The sequence below is a fragment of the Epinephelus fuscoguttatus genome, linkage group LG18 (genome assembly GCF_011397635.1).
Source record: "Epinephelus fuscoguttatus linkage group LG18, E.fuscoguttatus.final_Chr_v1".
Lineage (NCBI taxonomy): Eukaryota > Metazoa > Chordata > Actinopteri > Perciformes > Serranidae > Epinephelus > Epinephelus fuscoguttatus.
In genome coordinates, this window is record NC_064769.1 from 1,747,645 (window position 1) to 1,770,433 (window position 22,789).

Genomic DNA, 22,789 nt, shown 5'->3' on the forward strand with positions numbered 1-22,789 from the left:
CACATTTTTATCAAATTGTACAGCACTACCGAAAAACAACCAAGCGAGCCCGAAAAGGAATCCGGGAACTCCGGGGAAGCCAACGACTCGGATGGAGTTATTACTAAACCAGATAATCTGAAAAGTGATGTGTGGCGATTTTTTGGATTCTGGTCAGACTCAGTAGGAGGGAAAGTTGTGAGCAAAGCCAAAGCAGTTTGCAGGTTATGCCATTATGAGATGACATGTAGCAACAGTACCACGAGTTTGAGGCTGCATTTACAATCTTTGCACGCCAAGGAATATAATGAAAGCAAGGATGAGACAGAGGGACTGGTGTCCAAATAACCAAAGCTAACAGCCTTTTGCAGCTCATCTGCTGCTCTGCCTACTGCAAAACAAGAAGCCATCACCAGAAAGTTAACTGCATTCATTTGCAAAGACATGCGACCAGCAAGTATAGTTGATGGAGATGGCTTTAAAGACTTTATCCACAAAGTCAACCCACGTTATCAAATCCCATCCCAGGCGACTATTAGCAATAGGATTGTTAAACTGTACGATGCCATCGCCAAGAATGTGAAAACCACGATCAGGGACATGGACGTTGTGTTGACCACAGACGGGTGGACTTCCCTCGCCACAGATGCGTATGTCATCACGATGACTGGGAAATGAGGAACTTTGTACTTAAAACAGGAGAGCTCAGAGACAGCCACACAGCAGAGAACGTGGCCAACTGCATTATGGACGGGCTGGGGGAGTTTGGAGTGAAATGGGAGTCGGTCATTGATGTGACAACAGACAATGCATCCAATTATGTGAATGCAGTGGAGAGGTACATGGAATGCATTAATGTGCCGTGTTTCGCACATTGTATTAACCTGGCTGTGCGCAAAGGCCTTGGGGTGAGAGCTATAGAGATGAGTCTTAGCAAACTGAAACACGCTGCTGCCCACTTCAGCAAATCAACCACACATAGTTTCCTTCTGGAAGAGAAGCAGAAATACTGGGTGTGAAAATGGACAAACTAATCAATGACTGTCTGACCAGATGGAGCAGCACTCATGACATGATTTGTTGGGCACTGGAGCAGCAGGCACCGGTGGCTGCAATCATCCTGGAGAAGAAGCTGGCCAACCTTGAGCTGTCGGCGCAGGAGTGGAGTCAGCTAGAAAAAGTGAGTACTAAGCGGCCTATATATAAATTATTTAAATGATCATAATAATTATTATAATTACTATTCCTGACCTGTATATGCCTACACTACAGTTAGAAGTTTGATCAATAGGCCTACGTTACTATGCTGTTGTTTTTTCTTCATATAGAAATATTTATGTTATGTTACATTTGCAGGTACAGTAAAGGACGTTCTCAGGCCATTCAAAGTTGCTACAGAGGCATTATCGACTGATAAATACCCGACAGCATCAGCTGTTCTCCCAATGAAGCACATCCTACTGTCTCATGTCAGAGAACCTACGGATGTTAATGATACAACAGCTGTGAAAGAAATGAAGGCAAAGATAATTGTTGATCTAGAGAAGCGCTACCCAGAAGACAGTGATGTTTTCATGTTTCTGAGCACCACCAGCTATCTTGATCCTCGCTTCCACTGCCTGAGTCATCATGGAAAGGAACAAGAGGTCGGTGCTAAAGTGCTTGCAGAGATGACAGCTATAGCAGAGAAGTCTGAGGTCGAGTGCGCAGAATTATCCGTGCCAAATAAAGCCCAAAATAAAATGTCCCTTTCCTCAATGGGCGATCTATTTTCCCAAGTCTACCAGCAGTAACCCAGTGCAGCAGACCACGATCTGCAAACAGATTAACACATATGAAAGAGAGCCACTGCTGCCAGCCGATGCAGATCCACTCCTATGGTGGAAAACAACAGGCAGTGCAAGGTATCCCTACATCGCACAGGTTGCAAAAAAATACCTTACTGTACCCGGTACTTCTGTTAGATCAGAGCGTGTGTTTTCCTTGGCAGGCAACATTGTTAACAAAAGTGAACCGTCTCGTCTTTTTGGCAAACAATCTGTAGTCTGCCAGACATGTTTTGAGTTGATTTGTGGCCAGCACGTTTTTCGTTGCTGTTGTTTTTAAATTTCATTTGTAAAATATGACAGTCATTCATATTTTATTTATTCAGGCTTCTTTTGTTTTCACTAGGCTATAGTGTATAGTCTAACCTTTTTAGGGTGTTTTTCTTTTTGTATTACAGTTTGCATTAAGCAGTATGTCAACATAGTTCGTTGACCATTGTTTCTGATAGGCTGCTTAGCTTGTTTGTTTTTTTACTTGACGTTGGTCATGAATGATAATGTTTTCTACTGTATCTATTGAAGTCAGTAACACAAGTCAACAAGTCTACCTCTTGTTCAGTTATCTATAAGGCTTAAAGGCTAGTGTATAGTCCATTTATATTTTTGCACTGCAGTTTACTTTGCACTAAATGTCATATGTTGAACATGATGCTGCTAAGACTTGAATGTTGTCAGAGGACAGAAAATAGATATCAGTGCACTTTACCACTTTTTCTTGTTTTCGTGACACTAATTTGGCGGTGAGCGCCCTCTTGTGGATATTATGTGGTACTGACCCATTTTAACAGTACATGCAGTCATTTTCTCTAAAAAAAAAAATATTAATAATAATAATAATAATAATAATAATAATAAAGAATAAAAATTATTAAAAATAATATTCGAATATAATAGATATTTGGCCGTTTTTTAAAGCCCAATATTCAAATTTAATTTCTGAGCTCAGTTGACAGCCCTAGCACACACTCCCACCGGCGGGCAGAGAGCATGCGTTGGAAAATATGTCGTGTCAACCACCTGAAAAGCAGACAAAAATATCTGCGTTTTTTAAACGCTCCCAGGGTGGTGGAGATGGTGAAGAAGAAATATTCTGTACAGTTCAATGTACAGTTCAAATAATTGTTCAGTTGTTATATTGACTGCTGTCATTAAAAGAAACACATGAACACCATGATTCCTTTATGTGTATGTGTCGATAAGATGACAAAATGACTAGGGATGCATGATAATGTTGGCACGTCATCAGTATTGGCCGATATTTGCTTTAAAATGAATCAGCCAACATGCTTTTTCTTATTTTGTACAATGGATGAATATAACCTACATTGAAAAGCATTCTATTTCATGTCTTCATCCACTGGTGGGCCATCATGATAAGAGTATGCATGCATAATATGATCTTAATTCCACTACTGAAGAGACTTGATGATCACTAAAATTAGGTGGGGAAAAAAAGTGGATATATTGCTATAGGTATCGGTTATCGGCCAAATAAGTTGTTATATGTTGGCATATCGATTATCGGCAATAAATCCAATATTGTGCATCCCTTAAAATGACACAGTGTGGAAGTGTCTCAGATCAAGTAAAGAATGAGCTCAATGGAGCTCCAGAGTCAGCTGGTAGGTTCACATGTAATCACGTCAAGAGGCTGGCACTTGATTCTAGAGGCCACTCCAGTGGAATAAGAAACAATCATGAGCAAAGGGGTCAAGAACATGCAAACCTGTTAATCGCCGGTGTTTCTATGCTTAGAAGAAACAAGAAACTAGAGGTCAACTGATAGTGGATTTTTGAAGACTGATTTAATAACAATAGTTTGGAACGGGAAAAATCAAAGCTGATAAACTGGGCGATGTTAATATATAATTGGTGACAAGATACTTTAGAGTGGAATTATTTTGTGTTTTCAGAATACTCTAAATACATTCTCCATTATTTATGAAAGCTTTAAATTTGAAACGAGGGTTTTTAATTTGAAAGAGGAAGCACTGCCATTCTCTCAGTCACAGACTGAAGGGCTGTGTTTCATTAGTAGTTCAACATGCCCTAGTTGACCCTCCCTTGGCACTTGCCCTCTGGGGAATCCCAACCCCCATCAGTTCTATTTGTCTGAAAAACTGAAGTGACCTTGGTGAGATTGACCCCCGGAGGAATGTGGGAGTGAGTCAACAGTGATGGTTGCTCCAGAGGTCCATAACACCCACAATCCATTGCAGTTATGCATTTGATGCAGGCCCCAGGAATGTTGCTCAGCCTTGCTTCCAGTTTTTCTCAGTGGCCACTCGATGTACTATTGCAAAACATTTTTAAATCCCCCACAGCCCATAAAGGATTTTCACCATAGACCACAATTATAAAAGCCATGTCTTAAAACTGTCTTTATTCCGAACATTTTCTGTAAAGGCATGAAAAATTGCTCTTCTACAAGATATCATTAAGCCATAGGAATTATAGTTATGAATCATGATACAGATCACAAACAGAAATATCTAAATCAGAAAGTGATGCAGCTATTTACCAAGTGCCTGCAGAAGTATTGCCATTATCCACAGAAGATGCCTCAAGACATCTGCAGGTATTTTATGATAGTTGGGCTGAAGGTGAACAAGAGCAGGTGTGTTCGATTTAAATCCCCCACTCCTCCTTTGCCTGCTTTACCTCCATTCTCCAGGTTGTCTCCGTGCGAAGTATGCTGATCCGTAATACCAAGGGCCAAGAGGAAATAAATGTGCGGAAGTGAAATTACTAATGAAACGCAACAACAGACTTACTCTCCAGGGTTAATGGTGCTATAGCGCTGGACTAGCTGTTACTATTCAGTCAGTAAAATTATGTAAATCCATGTTATAACTAGTCCATACCCATTGAGTGCACAGTTGCCCACGTACAGTTTCACATGTTGTGTGTTTGGGATACAGGTCATACGAAATTGCAGATTAAATAGTCAACTGAACCCATTAAGAAGAGCAGTGTATTCAGACAGAGTTTTTGTGAATTTGATAGTACGATTGCTTTATTTTAAGTATAGTAGTAACTTTTTTTTTTTTTTATAGTGCAATACAAGTGATCACCAACAAGACATACAAAGAGACCATAAGACACAGCACAGGACAGCGGGGAAAACAACACTTGAACAAGCCCGAAACAAAAGGGGAAAAACCAACAGTAAAACTGCATATACAGAGAGCGGATTAGTAGCAACAAACAAGATAAACATAACCGACATAACAAAGCATTTATGTAGTTATTTTATAATCAGAGTGAAGACCGTTCTAAGTTGAAAATGTATGGATACTGTGTGTGTGTGTGTGTGTGTGTGTGTGTGTGTGTGTATAAGGCGATGTGTGTATATATGTAACCAAGTTTAGTGATCTGGTGTAGATTGAAGTGTGGAGTAGAGTGTATTGGCCTTTGTGGAAAGAGAAAAAAACAAAGAAGACAAGAACAAAACATGAAAGAAAAAAAGAAAGAGAATTATAACAAAAATTTGATCGTAGAATACATTGTAACATTGAATTAGTGATAATAACCATGTGTTATAATATAAAATAATATGTCCAAATATAATAGTAATATAGAAAGTATACATAAAAAAACAACAACACACATACAGTATATATATATATATATATGTATATATATATACATATAGAAGAGTTCACACACAAAAGCAGACAACTCCACCTTTATGAATTTTCAGAAAATTCGTTTTTAAATTCATTCATTCATTCATTCATTCATTTATTAATTCATTCATTCATCTTCTAACCGCTTCATCCTCTTGAGGGTCGCGGGGGGGGGGCTGGAGCCTATCCCACCTGACATCGGGCGAGAGGCAGGGTACACCCTGGACAGGTCGCCAGACTATCGCAGGGCTGACACATAGAGACACACAACCATTCACGCTCACATTCACACCTATGGACAATTTAGAGTCATCAGTGAAGTCCCCAATCTGCATGTCTTTGGACTGTGGGAGCAAGCCGGAGTGCCCGGAGAGAACCCACGCCGACACGACACTCCACACAGAAGGGCTCCCATGCCCGGGATCGAACCGGCAACCCTCTTGCTGTGAGGCGAGAGTGCTGCCAGTTCGATCCCGGGCGTGGGAGCCCTTCTGTGCGGAGTTTGCATGTTCTCCCTGTGTCAGCGTGGGTTCTCTCCGGGCACTCCGGCTTCCTCCCACAGTCCAAAGACATGCAGATTGGGGACTAGGTTAATTGGTAACTCTAAATTGTCCATAGGTGTGAATGTGAGCGTGAATGGTTGTTTGTCTCTATGTGTCAGCCCTGCAATAGTCTGGTGACCTGTCCAGGGTGTACCCTGCCTCTCGCCCGATGTCAGGTGGGATAGGCTCCAGCCCCCCCGCGACCCTCAAGAGGATGAAGCGGTTAGAAGATGAATGAATGAATGAATAGAGAGGGGAGTAGGCCCCGCAGATTGCGCCCCCACCTGCCCCATTGGGGTCCAGGCCATGCCCCCAGAGAGCCGGGCGAGCAGCCACCCCTCACCCCCCAGCCCCCATAGCGCGGCCCCGCACTCCACCGCCATACTAATTTATATTCATCCCATTATATATGTCACTTTAATATTAAATATTATCAATATATTAAATATGTGTCATCATAAAAATGTCATCATATATATTAATATAACCCTACTAACATTATCAATAAAAGTTACAAGAAGATATGGAAAGTTGTAATAATAATAGTGAAAAATAAGAGAAAAAGAGAAACAAACAAACAAACATTGAGACAACAATAATCTAATAACTTACAAAAATAAATACTCTAAGTGAAGAAAAAGACAAAATCTTCCTCTTCTCCATCTATGTAGGTATGTGTGTGTGTATGTGCGTGTGTGTGCGCGAGCGCGTGCGTGCATGCGGAGTGAAATGTTGAGTGAATGGCATGTATCTGTCTGCGTGTATATGTGTGGAGACCTGGTTTGGTTTAGTTTAGTGGCATTCGTTAACAGGCAATATCGACTTTGAGATTGAGATTTGTGATAAATGGATTCCAAGTTTTCAGAAAGTGTGGTATTTGTTTTCTTCAAGAGGCAGTTATTTTTTCCGTTGATATATGTTCTGTGAGTAGGTTTAACCAGTGATTGATATTTAGGGCTCTAGTTTTGCAAGACCTGAAAAATTAATAATTAATTAATAATCTGAAAAATTAACGATCAGTTATCGTGTCCATTACATAAAATACTAGACAGCGTGTTTTTCCTCAATGAAATATTTATTCCAAGAACTACATATAGTCCAACAATCCTCGTAGACAAGGCAAACAATCCTCTTAGACAAGCAGTTAAAGTTTAAATGTTTAACTGTTAAACAAAAAAGATATGCTGCGCTCTCCGGCAGCCGAGCATCTGGCACCGAGCCAAACCTCACACAAATTAACGAGCCAACATTACTGTGCTCTTGAACACAATTGAGCCTCTTTTAGACACAATTCCAAAAAACAATCATATCAAACGATAATAAATTTAAAAAAATATATTACTTAACTTAAAAGTTCAAATGAGTTCAAATGTAATTCACAATCAAATATGCCTATTTAACTAGAACCTCATAAAACAATAACAAGTGACTCACATAAAGGCTGCGGTGGTGACTGTCCACTCCGAACAAAGTAATGTAACTCCTACTGATTCTTGTTGAGGAATATTATCATGTTAACATGCTCAGGGTTGAGACGCGAGCGCTGCCTGGTGACAGTCAGTCCAGCAGCTGAAAACACCCACTCTGACGGGACCGAAGTTGCAGAGATGCAGAGGTATTGACGTGCTAACCTACACGACATCGCAATATTTACATTGGACTTCATCATTTTTTAAGTTGAAATGGTCCCACGCCAAACTCCGCTTTGACTGCTTCATGTTTCCGTTTGATTTCTACGGCAGCCTGGAGGCAGTAGGGGTTTTCTCTGTTTCCTAAAAATAGTTACATGTCGCCCCCTGTTGGTGAAATGTCTAATTGCTGCCACATAGTGAAATTCATTGCATTGCTTCAAGACAGACACACTACATAATAGATCGACAACATTTCACGTTATTGAAAACAATCTTAATGATCAATTATCAATTAATTGATTAATCATATCCATCCCTACTGCAAGCAGACCTCCACGGGCTGATGATGCAAAGGTAGCCTGGGAGGAGGTCACCACAATTGTAAATCAGTGTTGCGTTTCTCTCGTGCGCGCGCTCTCTCTCTTTCTCTCTCGCAGTCTCACTCTGTTTCTTTTCTTTTGACTTTCCTAAGATGACAGATGCTGAATATATACTCCCTATCTGATGCTGTGGCTGTTTGTGGTTGGCTGAGAGGGATGTGAACTCAATTTGCAGCTGTGTTAATCAAATCAGGTTGGGTTTCCATTACACGTGCCAAACGGTGCCAATCCCCTTTGATCTGACATCAGATGTGACGGGACAGTCGATATAGAGATACATTTATGTGCTGATTGCAGATAGTTTTTTGGGCATTTGTAAATGTGCCTGATATTCTGGAAACCTGCCTGTGAGGTTTTGGTGACGTGTGCACACTGTCCGCCGGCCAGCCAAACTTTGGCTGCGCTCCGCCTGTGCTGACAGTAGACCTGGTTTCAGCTGGCGAGCTTTTAGCGCACCTTCGGCGAAGCCTTTTGGCACGAAACTGTCACTGCGCCAAGCTGGATCTGTTGACACCTCCCCCTGCTGTGCCGCCACACCCATCTCAGCACACCTCGGTCTGCCAAACTACCAAACTGAGCGCGCCTCGGGTTGTGCTGCTCGAAACTAGCTCTGCGCGGGTTTCGCCACCGTGCGCCACCCTGCGCTGCGCCGGGAAACTAGAGCCCTTATTGTTTGCTTGGTTTTCCAGTTTGTAAGGATGACTTTCTTGGCGATAGCTAGGGCAACTGGTGTGTGTTTTGTGTATTTTGGTGAAAGTTCAATTGATGATAAGTCGCCAAGTATGCAAAATGAGGGGGAGGGGGGAAGTACAGTAGTACCATTGCCAATAGTGGGATAGTTAGTGGGCTAAATAGAAGCTCAGTTTTAATAAGTTTTCCAATTTTTGCCAAGAGGGAACTTTAGATATTGGTCCCTAGATTATGTTCACCAAGTTTCATGCACACTGGTCAAACTTCCTAGGAGGAGATCAATTTCAAAAAATTCAAAATGGCGGAAAATCTATATAACTGGAAGTTATGGGTTCTTGAGGCAAATTTGTTCCTCATGAGGAAAGGCATCTCTGGGCAAAGTTTCATGTCTCTACGACATATGGGGCATGACATATGCCCATTCAAAGTTTGCAATTTCAGTCGGTTGCTATAGCGCCCCGCTTTGGCCAATTGATGTAATATTGCTTCATTCACATCCTCCCATTACCCTCTACCACTGTGCCAAATTTCACATGGATTGACCAAGTCAGTGAGGAGAAAAACGTGGAACAGACACATCCATACACACACCCACAGACAGACAGAGTTTCATCATTATATAGTAAGATAAGCCTACCTTTATCAGCTGCAGCTGAGATGATGTCTGTTTGAGGTGGATGCATATATTAACGCGCGTGCACAGTGTAACTCTGCTGCTCGGCTACAGCTAATGTCCGTTTGAGGTTGGTTCAGGCTTCCCTTTCATTATAGTGTAGCTGGCTGGTGTTTCTGTCGAGCGTGCACAAAGTTGAGGGGCAACTTCCCACGTGCACATACACTTACACAACATGGCAGTTGATTAGCTTGTCAATGTGACATCAATGTGCACGTTTTAGCAGTGTAAATGTAATTAAGTAATTAATAAGCCTACCTTTATCGGCTGCAGCTGAGATGATGTTTGTTTGAGGTGGATACATATATCAACGCGCGTGCACAGTAACTCGTGTGGTGAATGCATCGACTTTGTAAAAGAATATACTAATAATAGTGTAATTTTTTGAAAAAGTATCTTCGTCACCTTCTACCTATGCCAATCCTCATTGTGTATGTGCAGTTTCCATAGATTGACCATGTCAGTGAGTAGAAAAACGTGGAACAGACACACCCACAGACAGACAGAGTTTTCGTCATTGTATAGTAAGATGAAGAACAGCACAGCGAGACACAGTCATACAGCAGGAGGGAGGTGCTTTCTCTGGAGCTCTACCCACTGATTATTTAACACAACCCTCCCCTCATCAGCTCTGGTTGGTGATGTATATCCCCACCTGACAACTGCAGGCTGCACAATCATCAGCCAAAATAATGATCGTTTATAAAATATCCTATCAGTGCTGATTAATCAGCCAAACAGATATTGCTTTATATCGCTTTAACTTTAAAAGAAACCGCTGTCTTTGTCTGGACATGTGAGAAATTTCACATGTTCCTGTACAGAAAAGACTTTATGATGGTCACAGAGACTATATATAGGATGAATATAAGACAATATCCATCTTTTAGCAAAGTCAAAACAACCAGCTAAGAATGTCAGGAGGGTTTTATTTGTCCAGGTCACTGATATTTTGGCCTTCACAGTGTCAGTAAACGGACTTTTGATTATGCTGCTCACAACACTGCAGTAAACACAGATAATTTTAAAGTCTGTGGCTTCAAAATGTGAAATAGGCAAATGCCCCAGGGCTCTAGATCCTCAAGGGCCCTGAATGCACTTGGTTCATGATGTGGTGACTCAGGGTAATCGGATTAACTAGAAATTTGTTTGGAAATTTGTAATTCTAAAACACAATGGGCTCTAGTTTCCCAGCGCAGCGCAGGGTGGCGAACCCCGCACAGAGCTAGTTTCGAGCAGCGCAACCCGAGGCACCCTCAGTTTGGTAGTTTGGCGGACTGAGGTGCGCTGAGATGGGTGTGGCGGCGCAGCAGGGGGAGGTGTCGACAGATCCAGCTTGGCGCAGTGACAGTTTCGTGCCAAAAGGCTTCGCCGAAGGTGCGCTAAAAGCTCGCCAGCTGAAACCAGGTCTACTGTCAGCGCAGGGGGAGCGCAGCCGGTGTAAGCCGAAGTTTGGCTGACCGGCGTACAGTGCGCACACGTCACCAAAACCTCAAAGGCAGGTTTCCAGAATATCAGGCACATTAACGATGCAATAAAGACCCAAAAAAAACACTATTCAATGCAACTATCTGCAATCAGCACATAAATGTATCTCTATACCGACTGCCTCGTCACATCTGATGTCAGATCAAAGAGGATTGGCACCGTTTGGCATATTTGGCACGCGTAATGGAAACCCAACCTGATTTGATTAACACAGTTGCAAACTAATGAGATCACATCCCTCTCAGCCAACCACAAACAGCCACAGCATCAGATAGGGAGTATATATTCAGCATCTGTCATCTTAGAAAAGTCAAAAGAAAAGAAACTGAGTGAGACTGCGAGAGAGAAAGAGAGAGAGCGCGCGCATGAGAGAAATGCAACATTGATTTACAGTTGTGGTGACCTCCTCCCAGGCTACCTTTGCATCATCAGCCCGTGGAGGTCTGCTCGCAGTTCCATATATTCGGACACTGTGAGCTTGGACCTCCCGGACCAAAACATCAGTTTCCTCCTGGGAGAAGTTTGGCTGTCTGACGCTGCTGCTCTCTTCTGCCATGGCGAATTGAGTAAACTCTCATTACGGATTTAAGGGCGAGGAGAGGGGCTCATTTGATTGGTGTGATGTGTGTAAAACCCACTCCACGCCTTCTCTCCTCCCTCTTTCCGTCTTGCGCCGGTAGGAGGGACGGAGGTGGGATAGAGGAGTAGCTGCGCCAGGCGCACTGTGTGCCAAACTTGCAAAATCCGCCTGGCCACACCCAGTTGGCGAAGCGCGGGTGCGCTGCGCCCCCGCCTTGCCCGGTCTGCGAAACTAGAGCCCAATACCATCAGAAATGTTAAGGTAGAATAGCCTTACATTTCAACTGGGCTAGAGTTACCTGAATTCATTCTTACGTACTCATACCTTTTGATTAGTTGATATAAAACCATTTGTGTTTTTACTGTATTGTATCTGATTTACTTAAACACAAAATTTTACTGGTATGACGTGTTGCGGTCATGTGAATAGATGTGAAGACATTATGGCACTTCAGAATGGGTAAGATTTCAGGCCAACATGAAAGAAAACTTACAGTCTACTGGCCCAGTGTTGAGGGGACCTGAAAAAGACAATTTTGTGTCCTCTCAGGCTGGAAAGGCCCAATTATTTGACCCTCAGCTAACAGCCTCTTTATCTGCAGTGCTATGGGCCACAGAACACTAACAAAGCATAGCTCACTCATTGAATAATAATGGAGCTCGCTACCCATTCTTAGTATGTTGCTAAGTATCACAGCCTTTCTTGTAGACACAGTGTGTATAGTTAGTTGCAATGCCAGCTGTATGAGCAGGATAGCAGCAGAATGACACATGACCTGATTTTTGAGAGGAGCAACAAAGTGGAAGACATGTAGCATGCAATAATATAATAATTGCCATGTTGCTGCTGTGTTGTGCTATGCCACAAAGGCTCCGTGTGTGACTATGCGTAACAGCATTCTTTTGATGGTCATTTACACACTGTCCATAACAATAACTATGTGAGGTAACAAACTGCGTCGGGTTCAGGCCGGGCTTGGTTATAATTGTCTGGGACTCGGGTCGGGTTCATTCAAGAAAATGCAGCTCGAGCCACGCTCTAGTGTGCTCACTTGTGCATGTGTTCGCATGTGTGTGTGTGTGTGTGTGTGTGTGTGTGTGTGTGTGTACGCATCGGGGCGAAACTCCACTGTGCACGATAAAGAGAGCAGGACAAAGGACAAGGTATAGACCTGTTCTATAGGAAAGGTAACCTTAAATGACTTCTGTTGTGATCTGGCGCTATATAGAAAATAAAATGAAATAAAATTAACTTGACCCTCAAGGGCATGGGGCAAGCTCTACAAGCTCTACATCACCTTGATACACTTTACTGCAAGAGTTACAACACCTTGATACACCTCACTTAAAGCATTACATCACCTCAATACACTTAAAGTTATAGTTGGTAATCCTGTTCAGAAACACTTTTTGTTATACTGGGTAAAATGGTCTTTCCATCCTGAGAGTAGTCAATACATGCAATACAATGTGTTCAGAAAAAGGAATGAAAAAAATCAGACGTCTGTGGCAGCTGCAGGCCTGTAAAAACTCTGACCAATCCCTGCCATTCAGTGTGAATGGAAAGAACCAATCAGATGCCTTCATGTCTCGTATTGCCTGAGCCCCCCCTCCGTCCCTCCCTCCCTCCTCCGTGCACGCACTCATCACATGTCACCGTTGCCGGAAATATTCAGCACACTCCTCAGCAAAAATACTGAGTAAGCAGGAGTTTGCTGCACAATGGCAGAGAAAATGTGGTCAGAAGTACTACTTCCAGTGTTACTTGTAATGGCTCACCCCACTAAACAGGCTGAGAAAACAAAGTCAGAGGTAGAAAAGGCTTTGGATAAAGTGAGAGGACAAACCAGACATCAACGGCAGTCCAGCTTTTGAACGGTGGAGACAACTGAGGGAGCTGAAGGGCCTGAAAAATGATGCAGAGGTTGCTGTCTTTCTGTTGGACAGGTAATTATTTGTTTGCTTTGAGGGGATTTGTTATTTTACTCGGCTCTCCTCTGCTCTGCTGACTGTAGGATGCGCGTTCAGGCATGTCTGGGCTCGTGGCTTTGGACAGAGCACTGACGGGAGGGGGAGCAGGGGGTGGAGCTTAGAGTAGGTGCCACTTTCAAATCTTGCTAGCTCTCCAACATTACCAGCAATAGCTTTAAGTGCAAGCGTTACATTGTCCTGATAAACCTTATTGAAAATGTTACATCATTAGGGCTGCACCAGACTCAGATGTATACTAGTCAATTGGATTTGGCTGCGAAACAGGAGTAGTCCACTATTGGTTCCTTTTTTGACATAAATAGTTTGGGAGTCTTAACGGGGTTCAGCGGGATGTTCAGGGTCACAAGTATGTCTCAAGTCTTTGCACTCCAGTCCTGAGTAAAGACTGACAAGTTAAAAGCCAAGTCCCAAGTCCTTAACTTTGATTTTTGAGGTCTAAAAGAGTCAAAATGTGCTTTTCACTGAATGTAATGCCATTTTAACAAAGAGTTATAATACAATAACTAGAGCACTCGGAGAGCACAGACCTCCGCCAAGCAGCTCGGATTTCCCACCATTCTATTATTTTATCCACTTCGCTTCAACCAGTCACCACCAAAATTTTATCATCTGTTCCTTGTCCCATTATCAACCTTTCCTGAAAGTTTCATCAAAATCCATACAGAACTTTTTGAGTTATTTTGCAGACAAACAAACAGACAGACAAACAGACCAACGCTGGCGAAAACATGACCTCCTTGGCGGAGGTAATAATACAATAAATTTACAAAAATCATCAATGCTTTATAAAAATTTGTTTCTTTGTTAAAGCAAGGTTGTTGGAAGTTGTTGTGTCTTTGTCTATGATTTTCAACTGACATGTCTTGCATACTGCAATTTGTGTTTTTGTTGATCACCATGTAGTTTTTGTACAGTAACAAAATGATCTTTGATATTTTTTTAAGCTGACGCTCAGTAACATAACATTAGTTCTCCATGGTTCTCTGCTGCAACTTGATCGAACATTGTCACATTCGTTCAAACAAAGTGAATCATCTGAGGAATTAAGTGTTCACTTGATGGGACTGAATTGCATCAACATTAGCCAATATAAGAAATGAAGGGACATTAATTAAGTTCTAGCACCCTTTTAAATAACATACTTTTAGTATTTGGGTTTTGAATAGGGTATTAAGTATTTTGAAATCAAAAGGCTCAAGTTAAAGTAAAGACATGAGTCTTTGGTGTTAAAGTTCAAGTTTATTTGCTATGATTTTATCAAGGTGAGTCATTAAATTTGTTACTCAAGTCTGACTTGAGTCCAGGTCATGTGGTTCGAGTTCACACCTCTGGACAGTGATGTGCATGTAATATAGTAAACAAGTCAAGTTAGCCAATCAAGCTAATGCATGCTAATTACGCTGACGACAGATGGGAAATGTGCATTTTTTGGCAGACATTAGAGTTCAAACAAAAGTTAGAGACTGTATCCTCTGCAGCTGCCTGAATCCGGGCAGCTATCTCAGTCTCATTCAGACTTAACCTGGGTCTGCGTCCGCAGCCGCAGCTGCCGGAGTGCAACATGAAATTGAGGAGTGCTCACTCAGCGGCTAAATATGGGGACTGATTGTCCTATAAGAACATTGCACACTGATTGACATATATATCAGTTGACTGAGGGGTTTTGACGGATGATTTGAATCTTCAGCTTTCAGAGGGCAGCCCCCATTTTGATACACCTTACAGCAAGCATTACATTGTTTTGATAGACCTTATAGCAAGCTTTACATCATATATTAGTTCTCCTTGTTGGAAAGTTGGTTGCAAACCTCGTGTTTGGCACACTAACTTCTCTTAGCAGGTCACATTGAGAGCAAGGCTGCAGCTCCTGTTGTAAGCATACAGAGGTGAGAAAATGGGGGAAGGGCATAGCATGTCCTCCTGCCTACACCCTACCTTGGTCGAGGTCCAGGAAAAAGACTGGGATGGAGAGTAGAAGCATCTCTCTAAGTTGGCTTGGTGACATCACAGAGTCACATGTCACTATGACAGTAGTCATAGGTCTCTCACTTAGATGTGACAATGCATCCTGTGGTGTGCCAAAGGGCTGTCATTTGTTTGATGAACAAAGAGCTTGCAGTCTCAGGCCCTGTTTAGACGACAATGGTAAAAGTCTGTCCTTTGCGTTTTAAAAAACATCTGCGTTTATATGACGATGTTATTGAAATAATCCCGTTCATACGGAGCCACAAAATCTACTGGAAACGCTGTAGTATGCACGCCAGGCCAATGGGTGGCAGTGTAAATTTGCAAAGCAACACCACGGCACGACGCCATGCACCTGCGCTGAAGCGCCATCCTCTACAACACGGTCATTACAAAACAAAACAAAGAAGACACAATGGCAAAAGCATGCACAGATAACTTTGTCTGGATGGACAACGAGGTGGAGCTGCTACAGTAACAGATCTACACTTCAGTTCAAATCAACAGGGTGAGCAGCACAAACAGAGCTCGGCATTGTTGTTGTGACGGTCAACTCAGCTGGTCAAATCACCGGTGACTGGTTTTAGAACGTAAAGCATGCCCCCTGTTTCAACAGCCAGTTGGCTTGTAGTGAAGTCCACTTGTCAAGTCAAAACGACCGCCAACAGAGTGTTTGCTCCCTGTGGCAGGTGCTTTGTCCCCGCCGAGCCCTCTGTTTTGTCCTCACAATGGGTCTCATTCATGAAAAGTGAGTAAATCTGTGTGTAGATTTGCACATAAAAGCCTACGCTACTAAAAACCTACTCCGGATTCAGAACGCCGCGGGAAACTCAGATTTGATCGTAAACACTTGTGTATGATCATGAATGCTTCTCTGCACTGGCTCCCTGTAAAATCCAGAATTGAATTTAAAATCCTACTGTTAACTTATAAAGCTCTAAATGGTCAAGCTCCGTCATATCTTAGAGAGCTCATAGTGTCATATTATCCCACCAGAACACTGCGCTCTGAGAACGCAGGGTTACTCGTGGTCCCTAAAGTCTCCAAAAGTAGATCAGGAGCCAGAGCCTTCAGCTATCAGGCTCCTCTCCTGTGGAATCATCTTCCTATTGTGGTCCGGGAGGCAGACACCGTCTCCACATTTAAGACTAGACTTAAGACTTTCCTCTTTGATAAAGCTTATAGTTAGGGCTGGCTCAGGCTTGCCCTGTACCAGCCCCTAGTTAGGCTGACTTAGGCCTAGTCTGCCGGAGGACCCCCCTATAATACACCGGGCACCTTCTCTCCTTCTCTCTCTCTCTCTCTCTCTCTCTCTCTCGTATTCTATTACTGCATCTTCCTAACTCGGCCATTCTGGATGTCACTAACTCGGCTTCTTCTCCGGAGCCTTTGTGCTCCACTGTCTCTCAGATTAACTCATATCGCAACGGTGCCTGGACAGCGTGACGTGTGTGGTTGTGCTGCTGCCGTGGTCCTGCCAGATGCCTCTTGCTGCTGCTGCCATCATTAGTCATTAGTCATACTTCTGTTATTATACACATATGACTATTGTCACACATGTATACTGCCAGATATTGATACATACTTTCAACATATTGTACCACAGTAGCCAGAACTATAACTATAATATTATTACTTTCAACAATGTTGTTGTAAGCTACTGTCATTACCTGCATCTCTCTCTCTCTCTCTCTCTCTCTCTCTCTCTCTCTCTCTCTCTCTCTCTCTCTGTGTCTCATTGTGTCATGTGGATTACTGTTAATTTGTTATGCTGATCTGTTCTGTACGACATCTATTGCACGTCTGTCTGTCCTGGAAGAGGGATCCCTCCTCAGTTGCTCTTCCTGAGGTTTCTACCGTTTTTTTTCCCCGTTAAAGGGTTTTTTTTGGTGAGTTTTTCCTTATCCGCTGCGAGGGTCATAAGGACAGAGGGATGTCGTATGGTGTAAAGCCCTGTGAGGCAAATTGTGATTTGTGATATTGGGCTTTATAAATAAAATTGATTGATTGATGGATTGGCATTCAATCAATCAATCAATCAATCAATCAATCGTAAAGTGACAGCGCGCTCCCAGTAATCATCAATTAGCATAAATTCCCGCCCATGAATAGCCAATGACCACCATATAAGGAGGTGTAGGTGCATCCAGTCGACCTGTCAGTCATGGCGCAAACAAAGAAAGAGAGAAAAAGAAAAAAGAATTTTTCCGAAATGGAGATCGAAATAATTTTGGGTGAAGTGGATTTAAGAAAAAACATTTTATTTTCTTCAGTTAGTAGTGGTGTGACAGGGACAGGCAAAGCGAAGGCCTGGAGGGAGGTAACAGATGCTGTTAATGTTGTCTCCATAGTACAAAGAACGATGTCAGAGGTGAAGCGTAAATGGTTTGATATGAAACTGGAGGCAAAGAAACGCATAAGCACACACAAAAAAATACAGCAGCCACAGGAGGAGGAGGCTCACAGTCACAACTATCTGCTGCAGACGAGCGCATCGCTGGCATAATTGGGGAGACCTCTCTGTCAGGAATTATTCCTGATGGAGACAGCGACATGCCTCCACTGGAGTCAACATCAAACCCAGACGGTAAGGTGTTGTATCATAATACATTCTGAAAACCATCACTGATAGCGTAGTGGTCACCAAACAAACAGAAGATTCATTTGTGAGGTTTTGAATGAAGTGGGAATGGGAAACCAGAGGTGTTTTGTGCGTAATGGATAAACTCTAAATCAGTGATGGCTGTCGGAATGTAGAGCTATTTAACATTTATTTTAACAAATGATACGGATAACATATAGCCTACAGCAGTTTTGTATGCGTCATCTTCAAATTATTTGAATCTTAATAGCCTAAAGCTCTGTTTTATACAACGTAAATTAATATCGTTACGGATATTTTTATTATCATCATTCAACATGTAGAAAGAATGTGTAATCTATTGAGTCGATTTACATAGATAATTCACAATCATGAACCTAATCTGGATCTTAAACCTGCTAATTGCCAACTAATTTAACTAAATGTGTTATATTTTTAATATTTCCTCATGTTTAGATTACGTGTTTCAAAGGCATCTGTGTATTGTGTACATAACAGAGCACAATATGAATTAAAATTGTAATTTCCAATAGTGACAAGCAATATTTATATGCTTTACTAAATTTACACAAGCACTACGAGTGGTCAGGAGCAGGAGTACATTTTGTTAGTAGCTACGAAAAGATTGGAGCTACTGAAATATTGATGAATGCGGACATGCAAGTAAATTTCCATCTGCGAACAATTTACACACAAATTCCTTCTGCTCATGTTTCATGAATGAGACCCAATGTGTGGGTGTTGGACGGTGGGTCCACAGTGGGGACAGTGGGTCCAACACCTACACACTGTGAGGACAAAACAGAGGGCTCGGCGGGGACAGAGCACCTGCCACAGGGAGCAAACATGCCATCAGCGGTCAGCAGCCAGTTCACACACACACACACACACACACACACACACACACACACACACACACACACATTCTCATTGGCTGATTAATTGGTGCTGGTTATTTATATTATTGTGGCATTTTTTGTTATCTGATGCTCATTTTGTTTCTGTTTTATCACTACTACAAATGCAACTGCAGCCAGTATCTCACTATCACTATCCTAGACTGCCAGAGACATGCTGACATACTGCAGTAAGCATGTTGTGTCATTTCTGGTGTTTCTGCGATTGCGTCTCTGTGCTGCTCTAGCGAACTCCTACCAGCTTGCTCTCTGTTTTTCCTCACTTCAGTTGCTTAACATATACCTCACATCTTAACCCACACTAGTTCTGTTTAAGCACTTATAGCTCTCCTCTTTCTAACGACTTTATTGCTAATCTTAGCTGTTGTTTGCACGTTATTAGCCTTGTTTGCTACATTAGCTTACACTTAGCGATGACTTCTTCTTCTCCTGCTCTTTCTTGCTCGGTGTGCCAGATGATGTGTGCCTCTGCCTCCTTTAGCGACAGTGGTAAATGTAACAAGTGTAGTTTATTTACTGCGTTGGAGGCCAGGCTTAGTGAATTGGAATCGCGGCTCTGCACCATGGAAAATCACTCGGTAGCTGCGGTAAATAGCCAGCCCCCTGTGGCCGGTGTGGAGCCACATAGCATAGCTAGCGGTTCCGCGGTAACCCCGTGCAGCCGGAAGGCTGGGTAACTGTCTGGGAGAAGTTTAGTACCAAGCTGAAGCCCCCGGTTCACCACCAGCCTGTTCATGTTTCCAACCGTTGAGAAGAAAACCAACACACCCGCTGAGAAGAAAACTCTGATCATTGGCAGCTCTATTTTGAGAAACGTGAAGTTAGCAACACCAGTGGCCATAGTCAAATGTATTCCTGGGGCGACATTGAGTCAAATTTAAAACTGCTGGCTGAGGTCAAACGTAGATTTAATAAGATTGTTATTCACGTCGGCGGCAATGACACCCGGTTACGGCAATCGGAGGTCACTAAAATTAATGTTGCCTAGGTGTGTGAATACGCTAAAACCATGTCGGACTCTGGTTTTCTCTGGACCCCTCCCAAATCTGACTAGTGATGAGATGTTTAGCGGCATGTCATCATTTACTCGCTGGCTGTCCAGGTGGTGTCCAGGAAACGATGTGGGTTTTGTTAATCATTGGCAAACTTTCTGGGGAAAACCTGGTCTGATTAGGACAGACGGCATTCATTCCACTTTGGATGGAGCTGCTCTCATCTCTAGGAACCTGATCAAGTTTATTAGTAATTCAAAACCCAGACAACCCAGAGTTGAGACCAGGAATCAGAGTTGCAGTCCTACATGCTTCTCTGAGCTTCTAGTGCAGTTACCCACCGATAGCTTTATACAAATGGTGTATTTCCCCCGACCACCCAAATTATCTAAATCTAAAATTAAACAAAGAGGAGTTGTGCATAACAACCTCATAAAAATTAAAACCTCTTCTGTGACAGAAAGACAAAACAGGATAATTAAATGCAGACTTTTAAATATCAGGTCTCTATCATCTAAAGCAGTGTTGGTAAATTAATTAATATCAGATAATCATATTGATTCACTCAGCTTCACTGAAAACTGGCTGTGTCAAGATGACTATGTCAGTCTAAATGAATCCACTCCTCCCAGTCATAATAATACCCACATTCCTCGAGGCAGCAGCTGAGGAGGAGGAGTTGCAGCCATTTTTAAGACTAGAGTTAAAAATGGCTGCAACTCCCCCTCCTCGGCTGCTGCAATGTACCGTGCTCCTGGCCCTTTTTCTGAATTTGAATTCTCAGAGTTTTTATCCAGTTTAGTTCTTAAATCAGACAAAGTTATTATTGTAGGTGATTTTAACATTCATGTCGACGTTGATAATGACTCCCTCGCTACTGTGTTTATCTCATTATTAGAACCCATTGGCTTCAGTCAGGGTGTCCATAAACCCACTCACTGTTTTAGCCATACCCTCGATCTAGTTCTGATGTATGGAATTGAAATTGATAACCTAACAGACTTTCCACAGAATGCCTCGCTATCAGATCTTAATTAGTTTTGATTTCTTTTTACTTGATTACATGCCACTCAGCAATAGTTGAGTATACTATATTAGATGTTTATCAGATAGTGCTGTCACAAAATTTAAGGAAATGATTCCATCGTCGTTAAATTTAATACCATGTTCTTCTGTAACAGAGGTTTCCCGACTTTAAACTCTCCCGAATTGATCATCTTATCGATAGCGCCATAGGCTCACTGCGAACAATACTCAACTCTGTAGCACCTCTTAAAAAGAAGTTAACAAAGAAAAAAAAGTTTGCTCCTTGGTACAACTCTCAAACCTGTAAGTTAAAACAAATATCGCGAAAATTTGAAGGGAACTGGTGATTAACCAAACTGGAAGAATCTTGTTTAGTCTGGGCAGACAGTCTCAAAACGTATAAGAGGGGACTCCACAATGCCAGAGCAAACTATTGCTCAGCATTAATAGAAGAAAATAAGAACAACCCCAGGTTTATTTTCAACACTGTAGCCAGGCTGACTGAGAGTCACAGCTCTATTGAGCCTTGTATTCCTTTAGCCCTAGCAGTGATGATGTTATGAGCTTTATAATGACAAAATTCTAACTATTAGAGGCAAAATTCATGACCTCGTCCTCAGATAGTACCTATCTAACCTCAAACACAGCTGTAAGACCTAATATATATTTAGATTGCTTCTCCCCAATTTCCCTTCAACAGTTGACCGCAATTATTTCTTCTAAATCATAAACGTGTCTCTTAGACCCCATCCCAACTATGCTACTTAAGGAAGTCTTACCTTTAGTTAACACTCATATATTAGTCATGATCAATATATCTTTATTAACAGGCTATGTACCACAGTCCTTTAAGGTAGCTGTAATTAAACCTCTTCTAAAAAAGCCCACCCTGGATCCAGAGGTGTTAGCCAACTATAGACCAGTATCTAATCTTCCCTTTCTTTCAAAGATCCTTGAGAAAGTAGTCGTAGACCAGCTGTATGACTTTCTCCATGATAATAATCTATCTGAGGAATTTCAGTCAGGATTTAGAGTGCATCATAGCACTGAGACAGCACTAGTTAAAATTACAAATGACCTTATGATTGCTTCAGACAAAGGACTCATCTCTGTACTTGTTTTATTAGATCTTAGTGCGGTGTTTGACACAATTGACCATCAAATTCTGCTACAGAGACTGGAACATTTAATTGGCCCAAAAGGTTCTGCACTAAGCTGGTTTAAATCTTATTTATCTGATCGTTTTAAGTTTGTTCATATTCATGATGAATCATCCTCACGTACTAAAGTTTGTTTTGCAGTTCCACAAGGTTCTGTGCTCTGTGACCAGTCCTATTCATTCTATATATGCTTCCCTTATTTAACATCATTGGAAATCACTCTGTAAATTTCCATTGTTATGCGGATGATACACAGTTGTATTTATCGATGAAGCCAGAAGAAACTGATCAATTAACTAAACTTCAAAAATGCCTTAAAGACATAAAAACCTGGATGAGCTCTAATTTCCTTATGTTAAATTCAGACAAAACTGAAGTTATTGTTCTTGGCCCCAAACACCTCAGAGACTCTTTATCTGATGACATAGTTTCTCTGGATGGCATTGCTCTGGCCTCTAGCACTACCGTAAGAAACCTCAGAGTAATATTTGACCAAGATTTGTCTTTTAATTCCCATTTAAAACAAACCTCATGGACGCGTAATATTGCGAAAATTAGGCCTATCCTGACTTGAAAAGATGCAGAAAAATTGGTCCACGCTTTTGTTACCTTTAGGCTAGATTACTGTAATTCCCTATTGTCAGGTAGCTCTAATAAGTCTTTAAAAACTCCCCAGCTAATTCAGAACGCAGCGGCACGTGTACTGACAGGAACTAAG

At 42.0% G+C, this 22,789-nt stretch overlaps 1 protein-coding gene and 1 pseudogene across 3 annotated transcripts in view; both read left to right on the plus strand.

The window, feature by feature from the left end:
• The window catches only part of ajm1 (apical junction component 1 homolog), a 77,083-nt gene that overhangs the window by 11,214 nt on the left and 43,080 nt on the right, over positions 1-22,789 (plus strand). Inside the window, exons 2-3 of one of the 3 annotated variants that reach the window (XM_049603997.1) lie at positions 1,033-1,159; positions 1,336-1,403. The exons of 1 other annotated variant lie outside the window; for it this stretch is intronic. In XM_049603997.1, coding sequence (XP_049459954.1) covers positions 1,033-1,159; positions 1,336-1,344 — 136 coding nt within the window. In that variant the 3' untranslated portion in view covers positions 1,345-1,403. Of the gene's footprint in view, positions 1-1,032; positions 1,160-1,335; positions 1,404-22,789 lie in introns of those variants that run through there. One more of the 3 variants, XM_049603995.1, reaches the window with a different exon arrangement.
• The window catches only part of LOC125905910 (uncharacterized), a 30,268-nt pseudogene continuing 8,972 nt past the window's right edge, over positions 1,494-22,789 (plus strand).